This window comes from Sceloporus undulatus, chromosome 4 (assembly GCF_019175285.1).
Source record: "Sceloporus undulatus isolate JIND9_A2432 ecotype Alabama chromosome 4, SceUnd_v1.1, whole genome shotgun sequence".
NCBI classification, from domain to species: Eukaryota; Metazoa; Chordata; class Lepidosauria; order Squamata; family Phrynosomatidae; genus Sceloporus; species Sceloporus undulatus.
The window spans coordinates 144,744,442-144,767,886 of NC_056525.1; the positions used below are offsets into that span (position 1 = coordinate 144,744,442).

At 38.6% G+C, this 23,445-nt stretch overlaps 1 protein-coding gene across 1 annotated transcript in view; it reads right to left on the bottom strand.

Moving 5' to 3' along the window:
* Positions 1–23,445, bottom strand: part of GALNT12 (polypeptide N-acetylgalactosaminyltransferase 12) — a 50,289-nt gene that overhangs the window by 11,418 nt on the left and 15,426 nt on the right. Inside the window, exons 2-6 of the mRNA XM_042464391.1 lie at positions 23,238–23,329; positions 22,219–22,521; positions 17,753–17,942; positions 12,995–13,180; positions 781–898 (exon numbers count right to left, since the gene is read on the bottom strand). Coding sequence (XP_042320325.1) covers positions 781–898; positions 12,995–13,180; positions 17,753–17,942; positions 22,219–22,521; positions 23,238–23,329 — 889 coding nt within the window. The remainder of the gene's footprint in view (positions 1–780; positions 899–12,994; positions 13,181–17,752; positions 17,943–22,218; positions 22,522–23,237; positions 23,330–23,445) is intronic.

Here is a 23,445-nt window from a genome sequence, read left to right on the forward strand (position 1 = left end):
GGGCCCCCTTCTTTTTTCAAACAAGTCCCGATAGAGCTGGCCTGCCCTTCTCTCCCTATAGATGATAGTGGATGGAGGGAGGGCTTTCTTTTTCAAGCAAAGTCTGATGGAGCTGGCCTGCCCTTCTCACCCTCTGGATGATAGTGGAGGGAGGGAGGGCCTTCTTTTTCAAGCAAGGCCTGATGGAACTGTTCTGCTCTTCTCCCCCCACCACCACCACCCCCATGATACGTTCATTTCCAGCAGTAAGGTATATATAGAAAACATATAAAGTTTTACACAAATACACTGGGTTTTAGTTTCTTTTTTGCAGAAATTTTGAATTTTGCCCAAACAATTTTTATCTAAAAACAATCACAAATTGCCAAAACAAAACTAAACAGAAACCCAAAAAAACAACGACACACACAAATACAAAAATTTGGGGGGGGGGGGGAATCTCATAATTTCGCCTAGTGGGAAGAAAATGTTTAATACTGTAATCTGCAACAGTATCGGGGAAGGCAATGGCAAACTTCATCTGAATAAATCTTGCCAAGGAAACCCAAGGATAGGTCTGTCTTAGGGTCGCCATAAGTTGGGAATGACTTGAAGGCACACAACAACAACAACAACAAATTCAATATTATGAGAATGAAATAAACAAGCAACCATTTTATTAATATCTTCGGCTGCCCTAGGTCGTCAATATTCCTTCTTGCAGAAAACACATAGAACAAACAACCAATAATGCACAAGGCTTTATTATTTCTAAGTAAGACTTCCAATAATACTACTTACCCGGAATGAAAATTCAAGGTTTTCTCCTCCCCAGACTTCCATTCCTGTGTCATAAGAGCCAAGATAGCTAAAGTAATTCTTGTTGACAGCAAAGAGTCCACCAGCCATAGTTGGAGACCTATCAGAGGGAAACTACAGCTTTAGGTAACAAACCATCTCTATGAGCCGATTAACCATTACCCTCTGATTCCACCTCACAATGTCTTAATATTAAGAGCACATCTCAGTTTAAAAAAACCTAATGGCCCAAAATAAAAGAACTTAATAATTATTCATAACTTACAAAAAAAAATTGGGGATGGGAAGGCTGGTATCAACTTGAATACTGTGTCCAGTTCTGGGCACCAAAATTCAAGAAGTTTACTGGCAAACTGGAGTGTGTCTATAGGAGGGTAATCAAACTCGATAGTATACTGAAGATGAAGCAAGTTTGTTTTCTACAGCTCCAGAGAATAGGCCCCAGAGCAATGAATTCAAACGACAGGTAAAGAAATTCCACCTCAACATTAGGAAGATGTTCCTCAGAGTAAGAACTGTTTGATGGTGGAATAGGCTGCCTCAGAGTGTATTGAAGTCTCCTTCTTTAGAGGGTTTTTTAAAAAACAGAAACTGGATAGCCATCTGTCAGGAGTGCTTTGATTGTGTGTTCCTGCATGGCAAGTGTTTGAACTGGATATCCCTGTGTGGTCCCTTCCAGCTCTGTAATTCTATGATTCTAGAAACATGAACCACCACGCCATGGGAAAGAGGGACAAAGATATAAAAAAGGGAAAAGAAAAAAAGAGTAAGGCAAGCTTAAATATATTTCTAAATAATTAGAAGGACCATTAAGTACAGAAGTGTAAGGAGGAGATATAGGTGTATTTCTTAGTTGATTTCATTTTTACACAACACTGCCCTTTCTCTCAAAGAAGCTAGAATACAGTAGTCTGCACGGTTCTCCTTAATTTATCCTCCCACAGTCACTTTTTAAAATAGTTCTTTATGATTTCATGCATTGGATTGAAATAACCTTCCCTTTTTAAAAAATGGGATATATATTCTGATAAAATAAGTAAGTCTTCACAACAACCCTGCATGGCCCACACATAATGCACATATCTGAATGAGGATTTGAATAACACAAGGTTCTAGTAAAGATTTAAACCTGAAGAAACTCAAAATGAATTGCAGCTACAAAGCGATTTGTATTTTAAACATATTGAAAGAAATGGAAAACAAAGAACACAGTGGAAATGTTCTGCAACACAAAAGATGACACAGAGAGGATAAACAGGCAGCAGAACCAATCAAAGTCAATTTGCTTTTGTCTTTACTAAAAATGAAAATAGTTTAGGGCACATCAGTTTCAGAAGGTTCTTGAAAAATTCACAAGGTTTTCAAGAGGTACATAAAGAAAGCTGAAGGAATGGGGTCTGCGTTAAGTCTAGAAGAAAGGAGTTTTTTCTCCCCAAAATATTTCAAAGGGATCTCAGAAAGAAAAGGGATAATAAATTGTCACTCTGTGTTGTGCATGTGCCTTCAAATCATTGGCCGACTTATGGCAACCCTATTAATTTTATAAGGCTTTTTAAAGCAAGGAATACTTACAGGCTGTTTTACCTGTTCCTTCCTCTGAAATATACCCGTGGTATTTACTGGTGGTCTCCCATCCAAGTACTAACCATGGCTGACCCTGCTCAGTTTCCAAGGTCAGACAGGATCTTGTGCCTTTAGGGTATTTAGGGCCTAACCCATTAAGAAAAGGACAACAACAACAAAAAACTGTTTCTAAATAACAGAATGGTACAGTAATATGGTGTATTAAGCGAATCAGATATTAATGCTAGGCATATTTAGAAGCGTACTTATCTTCCTCATGTATTTAAAAAACTTCTAATCTACTGCTTTCTCAAAGTATCTTATAATAAATTAAAATAATAACACCATCAAAAAACCCAAAACAATTTGTAACATGATCCATGTAACAAAATATCAACAGCATAATTAAGATAAATAAAAAACTACCAAATCTTGGACATCTGTTATCCAAATAAAAGCAAAAAAGATATCTTGCACATACAGAGTGGGAGTTCCCAATATGGAATGCCACATGGTGGAAGGTTCCCTCCCAGGTGGCTACCATCTTTTTTTTTTCTTTCCTTGAAGGAGATGGTACCCAGTCCTATAGCCAGTCCTATTAGAAAGAACACTTGGATGAGTTAACACAGGAGGAGGTAATTCTTTAGGTTCTTTAGTCCTTGGATAGATCATGCTTTATAGACTGGAGCCAAGATTTTGAAGTACACCCAATAAACCTGCCCATCAATGATTAAAGGGGATTCCTGCCTCATCTCAGTCCTATGGAGCAGTGTAGTTCCATTTGGAATAGGATGAATCCCAACTCCATCAACAACAATAAATTATTAGTCATAAGTATCTCACTTTGGTCTGACCTAAGCTTTCATGCACTGATCTCAACCCAATTCATTCTGACTCCAGGAACCTGTCTGGAATACCCAGAGCTTCATCCAATTTTTCTTTTCCAGGAAAACAAAGCTGAATGTCATCAATATGCTGATGACATTTCATCACAAAGCCTCAAATAAAATGCTGAAAGTGGCCCAGCTATTAGGACTAGAAACACTGTAGCACTCTGTTCCTAATTCTCATTCCAGAAAACAACTGAGAAGAATACTATGCCTGATGGTATTCAAAGCCAACAAGAACTCCTGGAGAATCAAAAGGGTCACAGTACATCTCTTCTGACAAATATCATCTACCAGGGCAATCAAGAAAATGTGACACCAACAATCAAATCAGAAGCCATAGTGAGTCTAGACATGTTGATTTAAATGCATGGGCTTTATTTCCTTCCAAATATTAATAGGATTGGGCTGTTGACAATAACCTCAATGATGGATTAAGCTGTTGAAGCCTCTGGAATCTCCTCTTTTAAATGCTTAAAAGAACAGTCGGCTATGGACAAGTAGCTATTAGGGAAGTTTTAAATCAGACTTTCCCGATCCAGCACTGTCCTAACATGTTGAATTACAATTCCTGCTTTCCCATTCAGGCCATGCTGGGCAGGAGTAAAAATACTGTTAGCCAGTACATTTGGAGGACGACTGGAAAAGCTTAATCTAAAACAACCTATCTTAAGTGGAAAACTACACCTTTTCAATACAGGTTTCCCCCGCCCCCCATCTAAATAGATAATCATAGAATGGTGGCATCCTGCTGGTCACATACACAACCATAAATGGGTGTTATGCTTATATATGTACTTTTTTGGACCTTGTGAAAGTAGTTATCCATGACCGCCTCCTGCAAGGCTCCCACTGTGGCATGGAACAACAGCTAGGGGCCTGCTGGGCACAGCTTTATTCCTCAGCCATTAACTGGTTGAGGAGTTCGCCTAGACTTGTTCCAAGTGCTCTTGAGCACTGAAAGAGGAAGGAGCACCCTTATGCTGGAGGTGGAAACTGCTCTCTCTTCTCAAGGCAAGTAGAATGAGCCAACACCTGTGGGACATCAAACATGAGGGATGGTATATACAATGAGAACTACAACACACATGGGACAAATGAAAGGACACATGGGACACATTGCATGTCATTCTGGGGGACTGTCAGGACCATGATGTAAACAGGTCTGAGAAAATGACATGGTACAACTCCATCTACATCTCCTGTTGGCTTGCTTGAAATGAATATCTGATAACTATACATATTGTACCTGCAAGGTCACAGACCTTATATGATTTATATTATTTTTGTTACTATTCCTACACTACTATTCCTACACCTCTTTACACGTGCCTTAGTTCAGTTATCACTTGCTTAGTTTAGAATGGGAACTATAAATCCTTAACAAGTCCCAGTGTGTGTTAAGGAAAGGTTATTATAAATTCACTGGGTGGTAGCAGCGTGATTCAAAGTTCTCCAAGAGTCTCATTCAATTTCACAGGGAATGTGAACCAAGAACAGGAGATTTGGGGGGAAATAAAGGATCTGCTGGGATTAAGTGCCAAGACAGGGCTGCTGTTTGGGTTGCTTAGACCACAGGGATCATCACATGCTGAGGAGATGTAGATGGAGTTGTACCCAGCAGCGTCACTCCCTTCTTCAGTCATCTCATAAATTTAAAAACTTTCCAACTATTAAGTCCTATTAATGCTATCTGTGGTATCAACATACTATATATACTCGAATGTAAGTCAGAAATTTTTGCCCAAAAAGTGACTCAAAAAACCTTGGGTTGACTTATATACAGGGCAATACGGTAATAGGCTTGCCCTTCAAACCTCTTCCGCAGCCTGGCTATCTCCTGAAGGGACAGCCGGGCTGGGGAAAATCCTGGGAGCAAATGCTTGCTCTCTCTCCTATTCCCCAGTCCCTGTGTCCTGCAGAGGCTGGAGGACGCTGGGATTGGGGAAAGTCTTGGGGACAAACACTTGCTCCCTCCTTTCCCCAGTCCCTGTGTCCTCCGAAAGGACAGCCAAGCTGCAGAGGAGGAGGAAGAGCGAGCACTAGCTTCTGAAGCTTCCTCCCCAGCTCTACTGTGTCCCAAAGGAACAGCTGGGCTGCAGAGGGGAAGGAAGGGTACTGACCTAAATTATACCCTTATCTAGGGGTAATAGCAAAATCCCTGATTTTGGCCCCAAACTTATACATGCCATTGACTTATACACGAATATATACGGCAATACAGTCATGGTGTCTATATTTTAAATAATAGGTCTAAGCCTTTTTAGCATAGATTAGCATTTAATTTCCCCAGGTATAATAGGAGGTTCTGGTTTCTTCTAGTATTTCGCAATTAATATTTTAACTGTTGAGGTTAAATGTAGACATCACCCACAACTAGTTTTGTTCCTACTCCTTCACTAAAAAATCTTACTATATGATCATATGAAACTCTTACACCCACCATACACTGAATCTTGTCAAGTACTCAGTGCCAAAACAATGAATATTAGGATATGTCTATCAAACAGACACTAAATCTGCTCTCTCAGACATTGCAAAAAATGAGATGAGAAAAGATCTTTAGAGTGTAATTCTTTCTGGTAGAGATGACCAGGAGCAGCTGAGCCCACTCTAAGTTAAATGAAGCTGTACTGCATCTGAACTTCTCCCAGTCTGGAGGTGTTGATTTATTATTTTATTGATTTGTTTATTTTACTATTGATTTAGGACTACCATCACCCTGGGTTAATTTGTATACACATTCTGCCTGTATCCCATACCTAGAGGAGGTTTGGATCAAGCACAGCTCAGTTCCTTCAACACCATAGCCATCTCCACCCCCTTTTTTGGCTCTTCTGCCAACAGCTCTTTGGCTATAGATCAGTTCTGCCAGTTAATCCCTCTATAAACAGAACTCTGAGCTCAGCAGAGAGTTCTCCAATCAGAAGGGGTTTGTATCTAAACCCAATCCCCTACAGACATCAGTTAACTTTTGAGTTTAGGCTAGTGATGCATGACATATCATTTCCATGATGCAAAATGTTATCTTGAGGTACTTTTTAAAGATTCTCAATCAAATGAAAGCATGGTGATAATTTCATACCTACATACCAGTAATAGTCCCATGAAAAATAAAATCCTGGCTCTATTTTAAATAACTATTTAAATGTTAATCAGCTCAAATACCACTTGATATATTTTTGATAATTTTTCTCTTATCAACCCACATTTCATTCATATTTATTTTAAGTTTTTCATCTTGTAACCTACTTTGAATCCATTATAAGAGTTAGAAGGCATTAGTATTCCAAAATCCTTGTTTTGCCTTCTATTACAGGTACAAGGAAGTGCCCTATTGTGGGCTTAGACCCTGAGCTGAGTGCAGGGTCCTGGGAGATGAAACACACAATCACAATAATGAGGATAATGCATAGCCACAACTTGGCACACATAAGACAACAGATCCAGGAATTGAACAACATGCCTGTTGTCAAACGTGCTCCCAACTCCTGATCCATCTGCCAGTGCACGACCATAGAGAGACATTAAGGAATCCATACAGGCTTCAGCTACAGTCTGGTTTCTATGCCAACTGGGAGTGACTGGTGGAGCAGCACTGGAGGTTCTGCTTTTATAACCCCTACTTCCCAAATGAAGCCCATTCTTCCCTTGTCAAGGTCCTGTCTCCTCATCTACCTCCATTTCTGAAGCAGCAGAAATGGTGTGTGAGCTGCTGGGAGCAAGAAGCCAGTGTGCTATAGCAAGTGCTGACTCCCTGCTCCTTGCCTCCTCACTGGAACAAGAAACTAGGCGCCCAATAAGTCAGAAGGCTCTTTCTTATAGTAAACATTTTACAATCTCCTTTAATCTTCATAGGCTAGCTTGTGCCCAACTGTTAGCCAACTGTTTCCAGGCATCTTGTGGAGATGGCTCAGACTGATTCCAAAAGATCTCAAAAATTCTGACTTTCTGGATTACAGGATTTCCAGAGTTTTCTGTGTTATAGCTAACCATGGAAGATATTACATTTCATTAATTAGCCAAGTGTTTCATGAGTTAGGGTTTCTGTCAAATTTAACTTAATCTTACAAAGCTTTTAAGTGTTCTGGATCCAAGTTTAAGATTTGGATCTGCCAGTCCTATTTTATTGGATCTCTATGGTAATTAAATATTCTGCATATACAGTGGACCCTTGTTATATGCTGGGGTTTGGTTCCAAGATCCCCCGTGTATAACAAAATCCATGTATGCTCGTCCCATTAAATATAATGACATACCAAAATGGTGTCCCTTATAAAAATGGAAAATCAAGGTTTGATACTTGAAATTTATACTTTTTTTTGAACATTTTCAAACCATGTATGCTTGAATCCGTATATAAAAAATCAGCATATAAGAAGGGCCGACTGTACTCATATATAAATCTAGAAATTTTAGTCAAAAATTTGACCAAAAAACCCTGAGTTGACTGAGCCACAGATCAATGTAAGTACTTAGTTTAACTCTTATTTTAAAAGGACCCAACCCCTGGTGAAAGGCAAGAATGTAATCTGTCCTGGAAGTATTGACCCACCCTCTACTCTCCTCCATCCCGCTTTTAATGTGAACACAGTTATTCCTGCTGGACTTTTGTAAGTTTTTTTGGCCTTGTTTTCCTTTGACTCATCATTTGGAATCTTTGTTACATGCCACTATGTTTTACCCTTGATTTATCCACGGGTCATATCAAAATCCATAATTCTGGCTCCAAAACCTGCCCTTGACTTATTCATGAGGTTGACTTATAGTCAAGTAAAGTATATACAGTAATTCTTTTCCCCCTGTTGGCATAAAACATTAGTATAGGGTTTTACCATTAAAGAAAACACTACACTCAGCAAAGCTAACTGGATGATTTTTACCCAATACAAAGAAAAATTTTAAAATTATAAATATAACTAAATATATTCTCCCAGAGTCATTTCTAAGACCTGAAGTTCAACTTCATATTATTAATTATAGGGATGTGATTTATCTTTAGTGATTCATCCATACTAAGAAAGATAACATTCCCAAGGTATTCAACAGACTTGTCAATTCAGTGATTTCTAAATCATTGCTGAATTTAAATGCTCAAATGTTTTTTTCTAAAATAATCCCAGTAAATTCTGGTTTTGATCCATTTGATCCAAATCATCAGCGATCCATTTTGATTCAAATTATACTTCAATATTTAAAACTATAATAAGGATTTAGATGACACAAAAGTTATTCACTGTAACAACTACTGATGTTTAACAGGAATTCAGTACTATAGACTCAAATACAATTTAAAAAAAAAGAAAGGCAGGAAGAATCAGAGCCCACCCCCTGTAAGGTACTATTAAGAGAACAGAATTCACCAACTGTATATAGCAATTCTTCATTCAACAAGGAAATACCACTATTAAGGATAATAATTCTGACCTTCGATTAGAATTATGAATTACAAAGACTTCCTTAACAATTTTTCAGGACACATTTTTGTTGAAGTATTTCTACAGTCTCAGACTAATTAAAATGTTGATATGATGTGACATAGTTCATACCACTTGTTAGGGAGCATTGTTGGCAACGGTTTTACCTTCAGCTATTTTTGCTGGATAAAAAGTCATTTCTCCCTCCTTCCACTGTGTCTTGAAATTTTTGGACAAACAAGGCAAGTAACATTCATTTCTTAACTAGCTTGCCACTTGAAAAGGCAGATATACTTCCTTAAGGTGGAGATTGGCTGATGGATGAATGTCCAGCAACCAGATGATTTAAGCCTTCCAACCTGTACCTTCAGGCAAGAACTCTGCCTAAAAGCAACTTTATCCCTACTCAATTTGACTCCTTAGAGAAAATACACATTTCCAGTTCTTAGGAATCAAATGGCATCATGTCAAAACCTTTAAGAGCTGCTTCAAGTTAGAATGTTTATCAAAAGGCTAGGAAGTACACAGCAAAATTAGACTGGAGATGTACTTTATTTTATTGATTAGGGTGGTATTATTATTGTTATTCTTATTATTTTAAACTTCCATTCTTCCACACTTTGCATTCCATATATATCTGTTTTAGGGATTGGGGCACTATTAGATCTGGCCATACTTCTAGCCCTAAGTGATGTGACACAAAACACCTTCCACCAGTTTCACAATCTAGTCACAATAATCTGTGCTTTGATCTGCTCCAAGGTGTTGTGTGTGGAGCTGCCCTTCTGGAAGACCCAAAACAGAATCTGGCTGCTAGGCTACTAGCTGAGGCTAGTTAGTGTCCCTGATGTATGGGAAACATCCAATGGTTTTCTGTCCTTTTTCAGGCCTAATTCAAGGTGTTAGTTTTTGTTTTAGAATCCTAACCATCTCAGGACTGGGATGTCTCAACAGCTGCCTCTTTCCACATGCACTTTCCCAGATATTGAAAACGTCATATTAGTGAAGCATGGGCTGATAGCTTCCATCAAAGTGCAGTCCTATTTCCAAACAGATTAAACACCTTGGATAACTCCTTTAAAATCTGAATTAAAACCCAGAGGGCACTCCTCTGGAAGCCACTAGCCATCACTACTGCTGTGGACTTCTGTAGCACTTGAGGGAAATTATCCAAGATAAAGTAGCACCTCATCTCATTATCTAAATCCTGAAACAATCTTGCTTGGCAGCACATAACATTTGTTACTTTTTTAGTGCCAGGTGGAGTTTTCTCACTTGCCCAAGCTTTGCAGAATACCTAGTTTGATGTATGATTTTATCTAATTATAAAAATGCTCTTCTGCTATAATCTTCACCTGCTACATACTGTGTTTTTATTATATACTAAATTATTGTCTCAAAATGTTGTAATACTAGATCAAGGAATATAGATGAAACAAATAAAAGTAAACCAAAGCTAAAACCAAAACTGTCAGAAAGATTCGGCCAAACTGATTCCTGATACATTTTCAAGCAGCATCTCTTCCTGGGAGGGCAGGATGAGAACACTGGTTCTCAGTCTTTGGTTCTCCAGGTGTTTTAAACTTCAACTCCCAGAAGTCCTGCCCATTGTTCATATTGTTTGACACACCTGAAAACCTAAGGACCAACACATCTGGCGGGCTAAAGGTTTAGAATCACAGTATTAGAATGTGAAAGCAATAGTTTAGTTCAATTTATTCTTCAGAATTTTATTCTTCTGAATTTTACTTGTAGGAGGTTGAGAGAGAGGCAATTGGAGAGAGCAACTTATATTTTGGGTTGCCCATCAGTGTGGAGATCGTCATTGTCACCGAGCCTGCTCTTCTTGGGTTCTACTGCTGGCCACTTGCATCTTGCCACTGCTGCCCTTTTAGTCATTGGCAAGTTCACTCCATGCATTTTTTAAAAATAACAATGGTTTTAAAAATGTAATGTCTCTGTCTGTAGCCTGCAAATACTGCACCATTTCATTTTATATAAGGGACCTAATTAGTGTACAAGAGATCTCGGGGGAGCCCTCCAACCATCCACTTCTGCCTTCAAGGTGGAGGCAGAGCCCCTGGTCATTTGTTCATGTCTGTCTCCAGCCTCGTGTACCTCTCCAGCCTCACAAATGTACATACTACATCACTTGTGCTGTAGCTCCAAAGGTTTCAGGTTTTGGAGCATTTCAAAATTTCAGATAAAGGAGGATTAACCTGTATAGTATATTGAAAACATTTCAGATGAATCAGTTTCCCCAATGTTTACATTCACCACCTACACATACCTCATCTCCAAAAGGTCAATTAGGAAGAATCAGAAGAAGTAGCAAGATAAGCCCCTATCCCCTTGTCAACAATACCAGAAATAGTAACAGAAAAAAGGAGACAAAAACAGAACAGATTTCAGCACTGTGCCCAACTCCCTCTATTTCAATTATCTGTGTTGATCACAGAAACCTAAAAAATAGTAATACATCAAAGGAGGTAAAGAACAGTCAGAAAATAAAATCATCCCAGTGGTGTAAAAACTATGTTTAAGAAGGGAAGAAAAAGAGAGCACATACTTTTGTACTTTTAACAAGGACAAACATTTGATAATAATGTATCAGATCACAAAGAAAGTGACATCCTTGGATTGTATAAATGTGAATAGGACAGGAATCTTCTATCTTTTGTATTCCCAGAAGTCAATGCTTTATATGAGATCTCTGTACAAAGCTCTGGCTCCCTAAGAAAAGATACCAGGGGTCTTCAACAAGAGATATATATATCTAGGACAGTTGGTTCCTATGCATGTTCTCCAATTTTATCAATTATTATTATTATTATTATTATTATTATTATTATTATTATTATTATTATTATTATTATTTTCCTGCCTCTCCCTGGGAATCTAGGTGGGATTACAACAGAAATAAAATACAATAAAACAATAATAACTAAATTACATCCCCTAACCCTCCCCATTTTAAATTAATAAAATTCACAATTAAAATTCTGACCAGTTACAAGCAAATGGAGTGGACCATCTAAAGCGGATGGGAGATCCATCATAGGGATCAAGGTGGGAAGGCTCCGCCGGAAGAGATCTGTCTTGACTGCCTTCTTAAAGGCATCTAAGGTAATAATGGGCCTAAACAGACAGGCCAAAATAAAACTGCTTCAGGTCACTTTGGAGGTATGCTGTTTAAATGACACACATCTTAAGAGGCTAGAAGCTGCACCAAAGCTACGCTGCAGTCCTTAGGACTGGAGCGTGGCTTTGGCGTGGCTTCTGACTTTTTACGACACATGCATCATTTAAGCAGTATACTTCCAAAGTGACCCGAAGCAGCTTTATTTTGACCTGTCTGTTTGGGCCCAATAAGATGGATCTCTTCCGGAAGGTCGTTCCATAGTTTTATAGCCCCTTGTACTGAAAAGGGGCACTTGGAACCACTACCCTTTTTCTTCTTAAAAAAGCAGTTACCTTATTAAGAACTGAGAAATCATTAAACTATTGATATATGGAGTTATATTTTTGTGTAACAAATAAATCATTTCTCTATTTTAAATGTAAAGGCAAGGAGAGTTTAAAGTCTGTAAAACTTATTGGCATTTGAAGGAATGATTCTGCACTGATATTTAAGAATGAGTTTGTTCAGCCCTATTAAAGGGCAATTTGAAGATAACATTTTAGCATTCAATGAAGATGACTGTGTAAAACCTATTCCAGATGGGTTCCAAATGATGACTCATTTGTAACTAATGTTCCATTTGCCATGGTCTTATGAACTGAACACCAGTTGATCTTCTTTTGTGCCCTATTAATTTAAAATATTGTTTCTGACCTCCACAGCTACTGGTTTAACTTTTTGTACTGAGAAATGCACAATGTCAAAATATATTTATAAAAAGCAAGGCTATGGACCTCAATTAGAAGGCCAGTATATATTATAGTGTGACAGTCTACAAATGTATATCATGTGTTATAGATACTACATTCAATAACAGTCCTGAGTGGTAATTTTCAATTAGTCATCTAATGGAGTTTATCAGATAAACACATACTTCAAGCATAAGTAGGAACCAAGGGCAGAAAGTGAACACTGTGCATGAAAACAGGACAAAGTATTCTGCACCACCACCTGCATTCCTCACAGATGCTCAAAAACCAGCTCTGGTGGTTTTCTAGCCCCCTGGAATAGGTTTCTGGGGTGAATGGAGACACTACCGCAGAATGGAGAACTCCTTGCCAATTCTATATTTCCAACAGTAGTTGTCCCCCATTGGATCCTGGACAAGCTCTTTTTTGCAAAAAGAGTAAAAAAAAATAAAATCTGACCTGATGACGTCAGTCTTGGATCTCCTCCGTTTTTGCTCCCTCTCTGGCACAGTATGCCACGTGAAGACCAGTCTCCAGTCAAAGCCACCAATCTGCGGCTCCCCAGCATTTCCCAAATATTCAAAAGTATTCCAGTCAATCACATCAATCACAGGACATACAACAGCTGATGGTTCTTCTTTAATTCTAAGCAAGTTTATAAAGAAAAATTATTTCCATGTTCATGAAAGCAGTTTGAAATAGGAAAGAGTATTTTCTTCCCTTCTGCAAATATTGATGGGTAGTCATTTACTGATTTTCATTCTACTGCAGAAAGTTTTTATAACACTTTAAGAAAGGTACAAGCATACAGTGTTAGCTTTTGCCTCTAGTTCAATTTCTCTCAAACACTTCTTCGATTATGGGCTGAAGCAGACAACCTGGAAGGAATGATCTCTGGTCACTCCAGCCACAATCGCTCCAAGACTGTGGTGACTGGGCAGCCCGCTACTGAAGTGAGCTGCCACTGTGATCCCGAATAAGTTACCAGCAGGAGCAGATTAAATCCACGCCTTTTGCTGGCAGTTTAGGGCCGCCTAAGGGCTGCTTCCAGCCACTAAATGTCATATCTCCGAAGCGGCTTCTAGCCACTCTATTTGGCCCATCTGTCTACAGCTCTCAGGTTAAACAGAGCTACTGAGTAACCATGCTTAGAATCTTTTATTCAAGTCACCTTGAGAGAGTTTTTAATTAAATTAAACTTAAATCTCATTTAATTAAAAATTAAATTTTAATTAAATTTCTCCATAAATTTCATGCAGTAAATATATGGTGAAATGTACACTTTATAAACATACAATAAAATGTTTTATGCTAAGTTATAATCAATACATGTTAGATTGCTAAGGAGTAAAGTAAGACTGGGGAAGATAAAAAACCCAAATATTTACATATATTTCATTTTCTGCAAATATTTCAGTTTCTTCTTCTATTTCAGTAAGATTTACATGTTTCCTCTTAACCAACTTCTGGTTACTGAGTGAATTTTCAAAACAGATTTTGAAAAGAGATAGGCAGGTGAAGCCTCAAATATATGTATATGTGTGCTTGCGTATGTATGCATCAGAAATATTTGACCTTTATTTTCATTACAATCAATTTTACTCAAGGCCTAAAGGCACCTGAGGCACCCAAAACAAACTCATAGGAAATCTAATTGTCAACTACTACTTCTACAACTCTTGCAAACTATCTAGCAAGCAAACAAACAGAGCTTTCAACTTGTGATCCACCTGTCCTTTGTTTTTCATATACTGACAGATCAGTCCATTGTTACCTCTGCAAACTCCTAGAAGTATTTCACAATGCACCCAGGCTGAGGGCATCTCACTTCACAGTCTGGGAATGTGGCTCTAGCATAATGAAATGCAACTTATTATTATTATTATTAACCTTTATTTATAAAGCGCTGTAAGTTTACACAGCGCTGTACATCAATTTTTTAGTCAGACGGTTAGTTAGTCAAACTTGCTTAGATATCATTAGTAAGAAATGGCACTCAGCAATGAGTGTGGGTAATCAATTACTTTACTAACGCCAGTGAATTTACCAATAGCTATAAACTAGCCACTTTGAATCTTTGTACTGGGAGGAAGGTGGGATATAAATAAACAACAACAACAACAACAATAATAATAATAATAATCAACTGGAGCAGAGGCACAAGTACTGAGCTTAACAGCTGTGCTCTGTAGAAAGGAAGTAATGTACAAATATATTAACAGCTGGAAATTTTCAGACATTTTACTATTTAGCCACTTTAACAGAGATGGAGCATAACTTATTTTGTCCTTCTGGTTCCCATTTTTTTAACAACCAGTGTGAATGAAGAAACAACATATGGTGATAGTTCTTGGTGACTGACCTCTTACCCTTCTCACCAAACAAATCAATCTGGGTTCAAAGAGAATGAAAGCATATTTACCTGCATCGTAATGTTTACAAATTTCGTTTTAAAATGTGAAGCCATTATATTACAGCCCAAGGCAACCCTACCAGTAGTAGAAGTAATATTTAGTAACTGAAAGGTACAAGCAATGAAAAGAAAAAAGCTTCTATAGGTGCTGCCAATCTGAGCTTTTTGCCCAAGAATGTGATGAAATATTAAGGCTAAAGACATGCTGAACAGATGTAAAGCCAAAGGATAGCAAAGGACCCATCACCTCCCGAATTGTAATGTGCAAGGAGATTCACTTTACTCACTCTCAAGTTCAAGTAGTTTCAAGAGCTCAGTGGCCAATACTTCCTGACTGCGTCTGTCAGTGAGATGGCCACAGTCCAGGCAGACAGGCAAGCTGCAGGCTGGTTGCCAAACAGCTAAAGGAGAAGACAGAAAATGAAGAGCACAGAGAAGATGAAGTCAGAACAGGTGAGGAAAAAGAAAAGAAGAGAAGTAGTACACAGCAAGGGTGGGTTACTCATAGATGTTAAACCCAAGCACCCAAGAACAAAAACCTGCAGCAATCCCTGTTCTAACATGCATTGTTGCTCCTACATCTCCAACAACCAGTTAAAAGTAGTAATTACAAAACTTCCCAATGTCCAGAGCAACACCATATTTTGGGAAAGCTCAACCTTTTCAACATACAGTGTTAATGCCACTTAACAAGCCACACTCCCTATTTCTAAGTTCATCCTTCATCTGGGCCCTATTTTTTATTTTATTGTATTTTATTGTATTTTATTACCAAGCAACTCACTTTGTAGAAAGCTGTAGCTCTGTAATATTTTGCAACAAGGCATTTAATTCATTCCAGTAAGGTCTGAATGATGCAGAAGCTTGAGGACTAGGCAGCAAAACCTATTACCAGGCTAAATTGTGCAATGGCACAATACACACTTGCATATAAGCAGTATAATGTAACAGCTCATTTGCATCAGTACTAGTGGATAATGGATAATGCTGTGGCACATCCATGAGTTATCAGCTCATACAAGTAAATAATACTTGCAAGGGGGAAAAACATACAAACTGGGAATCTGTGAATTGTAGTGAAGACCATATGCTCAGAAGGCAGTTAAAGGTGAGAAAGATAACTGATTTTCATTCTAAATCTTACACTATACTGCCATCTTGTGGTTTATCCATAATGTCAACAATAAGAAAAAGTCTGTGACACCTTAAAGACCAAAACATCTACAGTATATGATATAACTTTTCAGGAGATAGCATAATTTTAGTGGACTGTCTCCATGAAAGCTCATGCCAAGACAAATATACTGTATTAACTTGGAAGGTGCCAGAGACTAACAAAGTATTGCTCTAGAGATGACACTAATATCTTTGGTTATTTCAAACGTGGTAAAGCAAGTCTCTATAGCCACACCCATACATAAGTAACTGACAAGCACCATTAAGTCATAATTATATAAGGAAACCGAAGTTCGAAGTACTACTGTTCTAATGTAACATTTAGAAAGGAAGGCTCATTCCTTTCTAAATGTTACATTTCAAACATCAAGTGTGCGTGCCTTAATTCTGCCCTTACCTAATCCAAGCACTGCCTAGCATCAAGCATGTTCAGGTCAGGCACATAGTTGTATTCTACAACATCCCTTTCCTCACTGTTCCACATTCCAAACTAGTAAACCTCCATGAGGACATTACTGTCCTAACGTAATCTAAGCCCAGTTCACAATATTCACAGACCCAGTACCATCCTCTCAAAATAGCATAGGCTCCCTTCTGCCCATTTGGAGCAGAAATAGCTTATTCTAAATTCTCTCTCCTGTAGGGCTAAGGCTATTATAGGCTCATTACAAACAGGCCTTAAAGTACGCGACGAGCGCGTACTAGGGTTAGGAAGAGGCAGTGCTTCCGCAGCCCCCTAACCCTAGTACGCGCTCTGCATGCACAAAATGGCGGCGGCCGTTCCACATGACTGCCACCATTTTGACATCTTGGACGCATAGCGTCCAGGCATGTCATGGCGGAAGTGACGCCGCGAAAGTGCGTATTGCGCTTTGCGGCACCACTTCAGGGGGTCAGGAAGGAGCGCGATTTCCGCGCTCCTTCCTCAGAGCGTCCGGGAGCCCTGCGGTGTGGCAGCTGCGGCTCCCGGATGCTGCAAGCGGCGGCGGCAGGAGACCGCCGCAACCTGGCGGTTTGTAACCCGCCATAACTAGTCCTCCTTGCATGGGGCAGGTTCCAAGCTGCACAAGCTTCTACATCCACATGTATCTACACAGAAAAAACTGGAATGAAACATTGTGCAAGCTCTTGTGCAACCCAAAACTTATCAGTTAACTTTATATCAGAAGAGTGGACCTTTTGATTCTCCTAATGATTTAGACTGCAATTTCCAAAAGCACCACCCAACATGGTCAATGGTAAAGAATTGTGATAGTCAAAAACATCTGTAGTACAAAATATTTCGTACCACAATTTGTAAATTTCAGGACAGATATTTATAATTTTAACTTTAATTGTGCCCTTCTCTTTTTCTTTTGCCCATTTGTTCCTTCCTTCTATCCATCTATCCAAAAATGAAAATATCTTACATAATTTTACAAAGTGTTACCATGCATTACAAGAAATGCTAGTGAAAGAAGTATCAATATAATTGTCCTCCATCATGTTGCATTTAGATTCATATGAACTACACGGAACTGAATTTATAGAAGGAAACACCAACTGTCCCTGCTAAAAATAAATCCACAAAGGTTACCACATACATCTCACTGCTGAATTAATATTTTAAGTGTTTATCTGAAAGTTACCTTTCCAACAATGGTTCAAGCCATTCTTCATGGCATTCACAATGACAATCGAGAAATGTAAGAACATCTCCTTTAGCTAAAGAAGCTCCCAACAGTCTCGCTCGGACCAGGCCTTCTCTCTTATTTGCCCTGATAAGCCGTACCTTTCGCAAATTTGCCACGTAGTTTTCCAATTTCTCCTTTAAGTGTTCTGTTAAAAGAGATAAAGAAATTGATGTTATACAAAGTATCTGATAACATACTGTTTTTTCATCAAAATGTTTCCAACAAATCCATGTTATAGGCCATTTTTGTTCTTTGTCAGGAGGAGAGAGAGAACCGCTGAAAATAGTCTCACTCCCCCTTCTACTGATAGATGCCTCCACTTGATCAAATAGCTTTCTGCCATTGGAGGAACACCAGTTTTATATGATCCATGGATTTTAAATGGTTCTTAGGTAATCTGCTGCCTTTCACTAATGTTATTATTTTACTCATTTGTCTTATTTTCATTAGTTTAAACTATGCTAGAAGCCATCTAGGAGCTTTTGTGCTAAGAGTTAGTATACAGGAGTTGGAATTTCTGGAAGAGTTAGCAAAGACAGACTGGGGTAATCTCCCACTTTGCCTGCGGAAGTGTTAGTATTTTTCAGAATGAGAGAGAAAGGATACTTAAAGATTGGGGAGGTTGGGGAGTGGAATCAGGCCAGCAGTCTGGTCCTGAGGGGAATGACCAGACATAGCCAGGTCAAGGAATCTGATCTTTCAGGACAGGGTTTATTTCATCATGCAAATCCTGGCGAACAACAGCTGTGACAAAGAACAGCTTCAATCAAGTGAAAGAATGTGAGTTAACTTTGCCTGTGCCTTTGGTTTTATTGCTGCATCCCTAATATCTCAATGTAATCAATAAACCATCATTTTAGCCCACCTGTGATTCCATTTCATTTTGGTAGCCTAGGATCTGAATGGACATGACCCCAGAAATTATTACAATAGAGTGAAATTATTTGACAATAACATAAATACTAGGGGTACTTAGTAAACCAAACTCCACATAAAAAATCAAATTATATGTACATTTTGCAAGTGCTGGTGAAATAAATGTGTATATAATTATACAAAAAATCATCCGTTAGACTTATACGCATGAAAACATGCTAAGTTGGCTTTTACCACATATCCTGCAGAATAAAATTATTTTGTTCTACAGAGACCTCTATTCAAAATTCAGTGCTCATTTTTCTTTTCATTGTTGGTGTCTTTGTTAATTACTATACAAATGAGCCATTCAAATGCCTTAAAAGAGGCAACTTCAGGGTGGAGTGGGGCATGGCGACTGACCACTGACCACCTTGACTCCACCCTAAAGTGGCATCATGCCACCCACCCGATCAAAAGGTGGGCAGCATCACAATATTTCTTTGGTGCAATTTTTAGACACGCTGCACCGAAGAAACGGGGAAGAGCCATGTGGTGGCAGCAAGAGCACCCTTTTTACGGGCCAAAAAGAAGCAACATTTTGCCACTTCTTTTTGGGGCGGAAAAACACTGGATCGGGGCCACGGCATGCAGTTGCTGCAGCCCCGATCAGATGAGCAATGGGGCAGCACAGAGCCGCCCCTTGCCCGCCATCTGTTTTGCCCCTAAGTTATTTGTGATAAATTATGAAATCTACAAATCCTAGGTGAATGTAACAGTAGATGCCTGCCATTGATTGTAAATTATTTACTATGATGTTTCTACACTAATTAATCGACACAGACCCATCTTTATTAATAAAAACCCTAGTATTTCATTAATTAACCATCAAATTATGAAAGCAACTTATTTCATAGTTTTTATGTATTACAAAATTCTAGATATGTAGCAATGTGGGCTTTTTCCTTCCAATAGTAAATCATCATGCCATATTGTGCAGCAGATGAGGAATTCTTTCACATTGGTTTTATATGGATCACATCAATTTTAATAAATAAATAAATCAGATTTTTACATTTAAATTGGATTTTTTTAAATTAAATGCTTTTTGAGATAAAATATCTATCTAAAGATAGCTTTCTAGTACATTATGGTACAAAGGTTATTTATTCATCATGAAATTAGGATTAGTTTTAATTAAGTAGCATTAGAGTGTATATTCATGCAATATTTAACTTTTTGGTAAATGAATTCTTCCAGAGGTTCCTGTAAGACTACTGGGCAGTGTTTTTCTATCTAGAAGATATTACAACAGATCCTTGCTTTTACGGTTCTCAAAATTGTGAATTTGTGTCTGCAGAGATAACAATCCCATTGTTCTTTTGTAAACCTATGTACACTGAATCAATCCCTTTATCTCTTAAGCACTAAGTTCCAAAACATTCAATGAATGGATTGTTGGGAGACTGGGAGTGAAATAGATCTGCAGAAGAAGCTAAGTGTGAAAAGGGAAGAGCAAGCAGTAAAAATAAAAGTGAAACCTTTTGAACAAAATATTTCAAAGGTCTCTGGATTGTTGTTTTAGTTAAAGTAAACTACAGTCACCTGTCCAAGTCCGCGGACTTGAAATCCACAGACTTGAAAATCTGCAGAGGGGCAACCGGCATTAGCCTCTATGGGGGGCGCCCCCATGCCATGTGCCCCTCGTTCACACGCACCATTCAAGCCTATGGGGCTTGAATATGCATGAGTTTCAGAACTGGTGAAGGGGGTCTGGAACGGATCCCTAGTGAGTTCCAAGGGGCAACTGTATTAAATTGTTATTATTAAAGTAATGCTTTTTTCTCCTTCCAATAAAGTACAGCAGAAAAAGTGTCCAAATATGAATGATTAAGGGCAAAAACAGACAACCCCAATGAGGCAGCTTGGAGCCACCCCATTTAGGCGGATTGGGGCCGCGGCAAACACGCAGTCCCATTCCAGCCAGCTTCCACCCCAAATAGGAGCAGAAAAAAGCTGCCCATTTGCCTCTGGAGCTGGTTTTTTGCTGGCTCCAGGGTGTGTAGCATCTAAATGCCATGCCTCCAAGTCACCCAGAAGCCGCTCAGAGTGTAATCACCAGCGCAACCTCCGGGCAACTTGGGGGCATGGTGCATATAAATGCCTTGAAGCCAGCTGAAGCTGCCGGACTGGTTTGGTCCTAACTCTTTAAATTGGTGATAGTTCACAATAATTTCATAATTATCTGTCTACGATGTGTTTCTACTTGTATAACCAAATCAATATGTTTAGATATAACTGTGAAACTAATCTGAAATGCTGTAATTCTAAAAATGAAATCTTCATCTAGTTGTAAATATTAAGACTATACCAGCAAGAATTAATCTTCGGTAACTTTGAGTTACGGTATGTAAAATACAACATGTCCTTGCCTTATGCTGGGGATCCGTTCTGGACTCCCTCCGCGTAAAGCAAATACTGTGTATGCTTGAGCCCATTGAAAACAATGGGGCTTGTGCATGCAGGCCATTGCCTATTCTGTTGCACAGCTTTCAGCATAAGTTGAAAGCTGCATATGGTGTGTGTGCGTATGATGTGGGTGCACTGTATGTATTACAGTGATAGCAAGGAAGAGTGCCCTTTTTGTGGGGGGGGGGGGGAAAGATTGGTTAAATCTAGTCTTTCTGAGTAGCAATTTAAATTGTGATTTAAATCAAATCCACCCTGACACATGCCTTCCTCTATAGCTTCCATATCTACAGTTGGTTTTAAATTTTACCCTGCCCTTCCACCAAATATGATCTTTAGGGCATCCTATTTAATAATTTAATTTGCAATCTGCCTTTCTGCAAATGTGGAACCCCAGATGGTTTACAAAATTCATAAAAACAAGAAAAGCAACAGGCACAAATCTAATCAATACTTGCAACTGAAAAAAACAATCATGTTCTTCATGTGAATGCTGACATCCCTTTTGATGTTCAAATAATAAAAGTGAGATGTCTTTAGCACTCTGGAGTTCTAGTTTTTCAGAACTGATAAACACAGGATTGTGTCCCCGCTAGTTACCATGATCCTCTTGCTGCTCTCTACTGAGCTAAATTAATTTCCCCATAGATTACAATTTGTGGGACCCTAGGTTTTTGGGTAACAAAACCATCAATTTAACCATTTCTAAACTGTTCTGGGAGCCTAGTTGGCTGAAGGGCATGGTATAAATGCTCTAAATAAATTAACTAAATAAAAGGGAATATTTCAACACAATAGTATAAAGACAGAATATCATGTGTTTGTTGCTGAAAAGTAATTTGTAAAAATGTGAAACAAAGCTAAAATGTTAGCTAAAGAATACAATTTTCAAGCCATTTCAGTGCAAGGCAGTGTCATATGTATTGTTAACAATATATTTGATACTCTGTTCTATCACTGATACCAAGTTGTACAAATTAGTTCTAAATGGGCTCTTAAGTGTTTGCTCTTAATTGTCGTATACCACAAGGTCCATTCCATTTACTGGAAATTCTTGCCAAGAGACTGTTTTTATGGAGATATCCCAAACAGCTTACCTTTATCACTGTAATCATCTACAAGGATAACTTCTTCTAGAAGTATGTCAGGAGATGTCTCTAGAACACTATGAACTGTTCTCAGAAGTGTTGACCAAGCCTCATTATAAAAAGCTATTATAACGGAAGTCTTTGGTAAGTTATAATAATTGTATTTCTTCTCTCTACATCTGTAACAAAAACACACATTTGCAGTTCTGAAAACAAAACAATACCATGACCAGCAGTTTATCCAAAAGAGAGGCAACCAAGCAAAGAAAGAACGGGGTGTGGAGGATAGGGCCTCTAAGCGAAGAAGTTTATCTCATAATTTCATCATGCACATCCACAAATCAAGCAGCAGCTCTATAAAAATATTTTCCAATTTGTGATCTATTTAGTAATCCATAACATATATTTAAGAAGCACAATTTTGCATCCAAACATCTGTTGAGATGTACAGTACAGTATATCTGAACGTCAAAACCACATAGCATTACACATAAATGCTATTCACACTCCACCCCTGGTGTTACTACTCAGATAAATCTTTTTAAAAGAAATGCAACAATGAGACTCTGAAACAGAGACTATGTAATTCTACATATGGAGGCTTCAAAACGTTTCCTTTCCTCTCCATGCCAATCAACTTTAGCGACAGCACAAACATAACACACTCCCTTGCTTCCCTGTTTGTTAGCTGACACATTCTATCAGATCACATGGTAATTGCTGAGGAAGAAACTTTACAAAGAAAACTCTCCTCTGAATTTTCAGGCATTGCTGGAATTTTAATTTCCATCCCCTTTACATTAACAGTAGACTTCAAAGCTGTATTCCTCAGAACAAGGAGATAATGTAAATCTTAACAAATTCATCAATAACAGTGGAACCTATCAACAAGGGTCAAATAATTGGCTTTTAGATGCCATGCACCCCCAAAGTGGCCAGAAGCCGTTCCAAGGCTGGGCTTATAGGGCAAGAGCCAGACCTTTCAGGAACAGCTTAAATCTGCTCTTGGGACTGTGGCAGTGGCCCACTTTGAAAGCGAACCATGTAGTCACTATGAGCTGCCAGAGACCACTCCTTCTGGGCTGTGTGCTTTGCTGCATAAGAGGGGAAGAAATCACAGCTGTCAATATAAAACTCAAACCAGGAAACTTCCCAGTGGTTTACCCCTGAATTCTATACACCTTTTAGGAAAGCATTTGTTCCAAAAGTTTTTTGGGTTTTTTTTTGGGGGGGGGG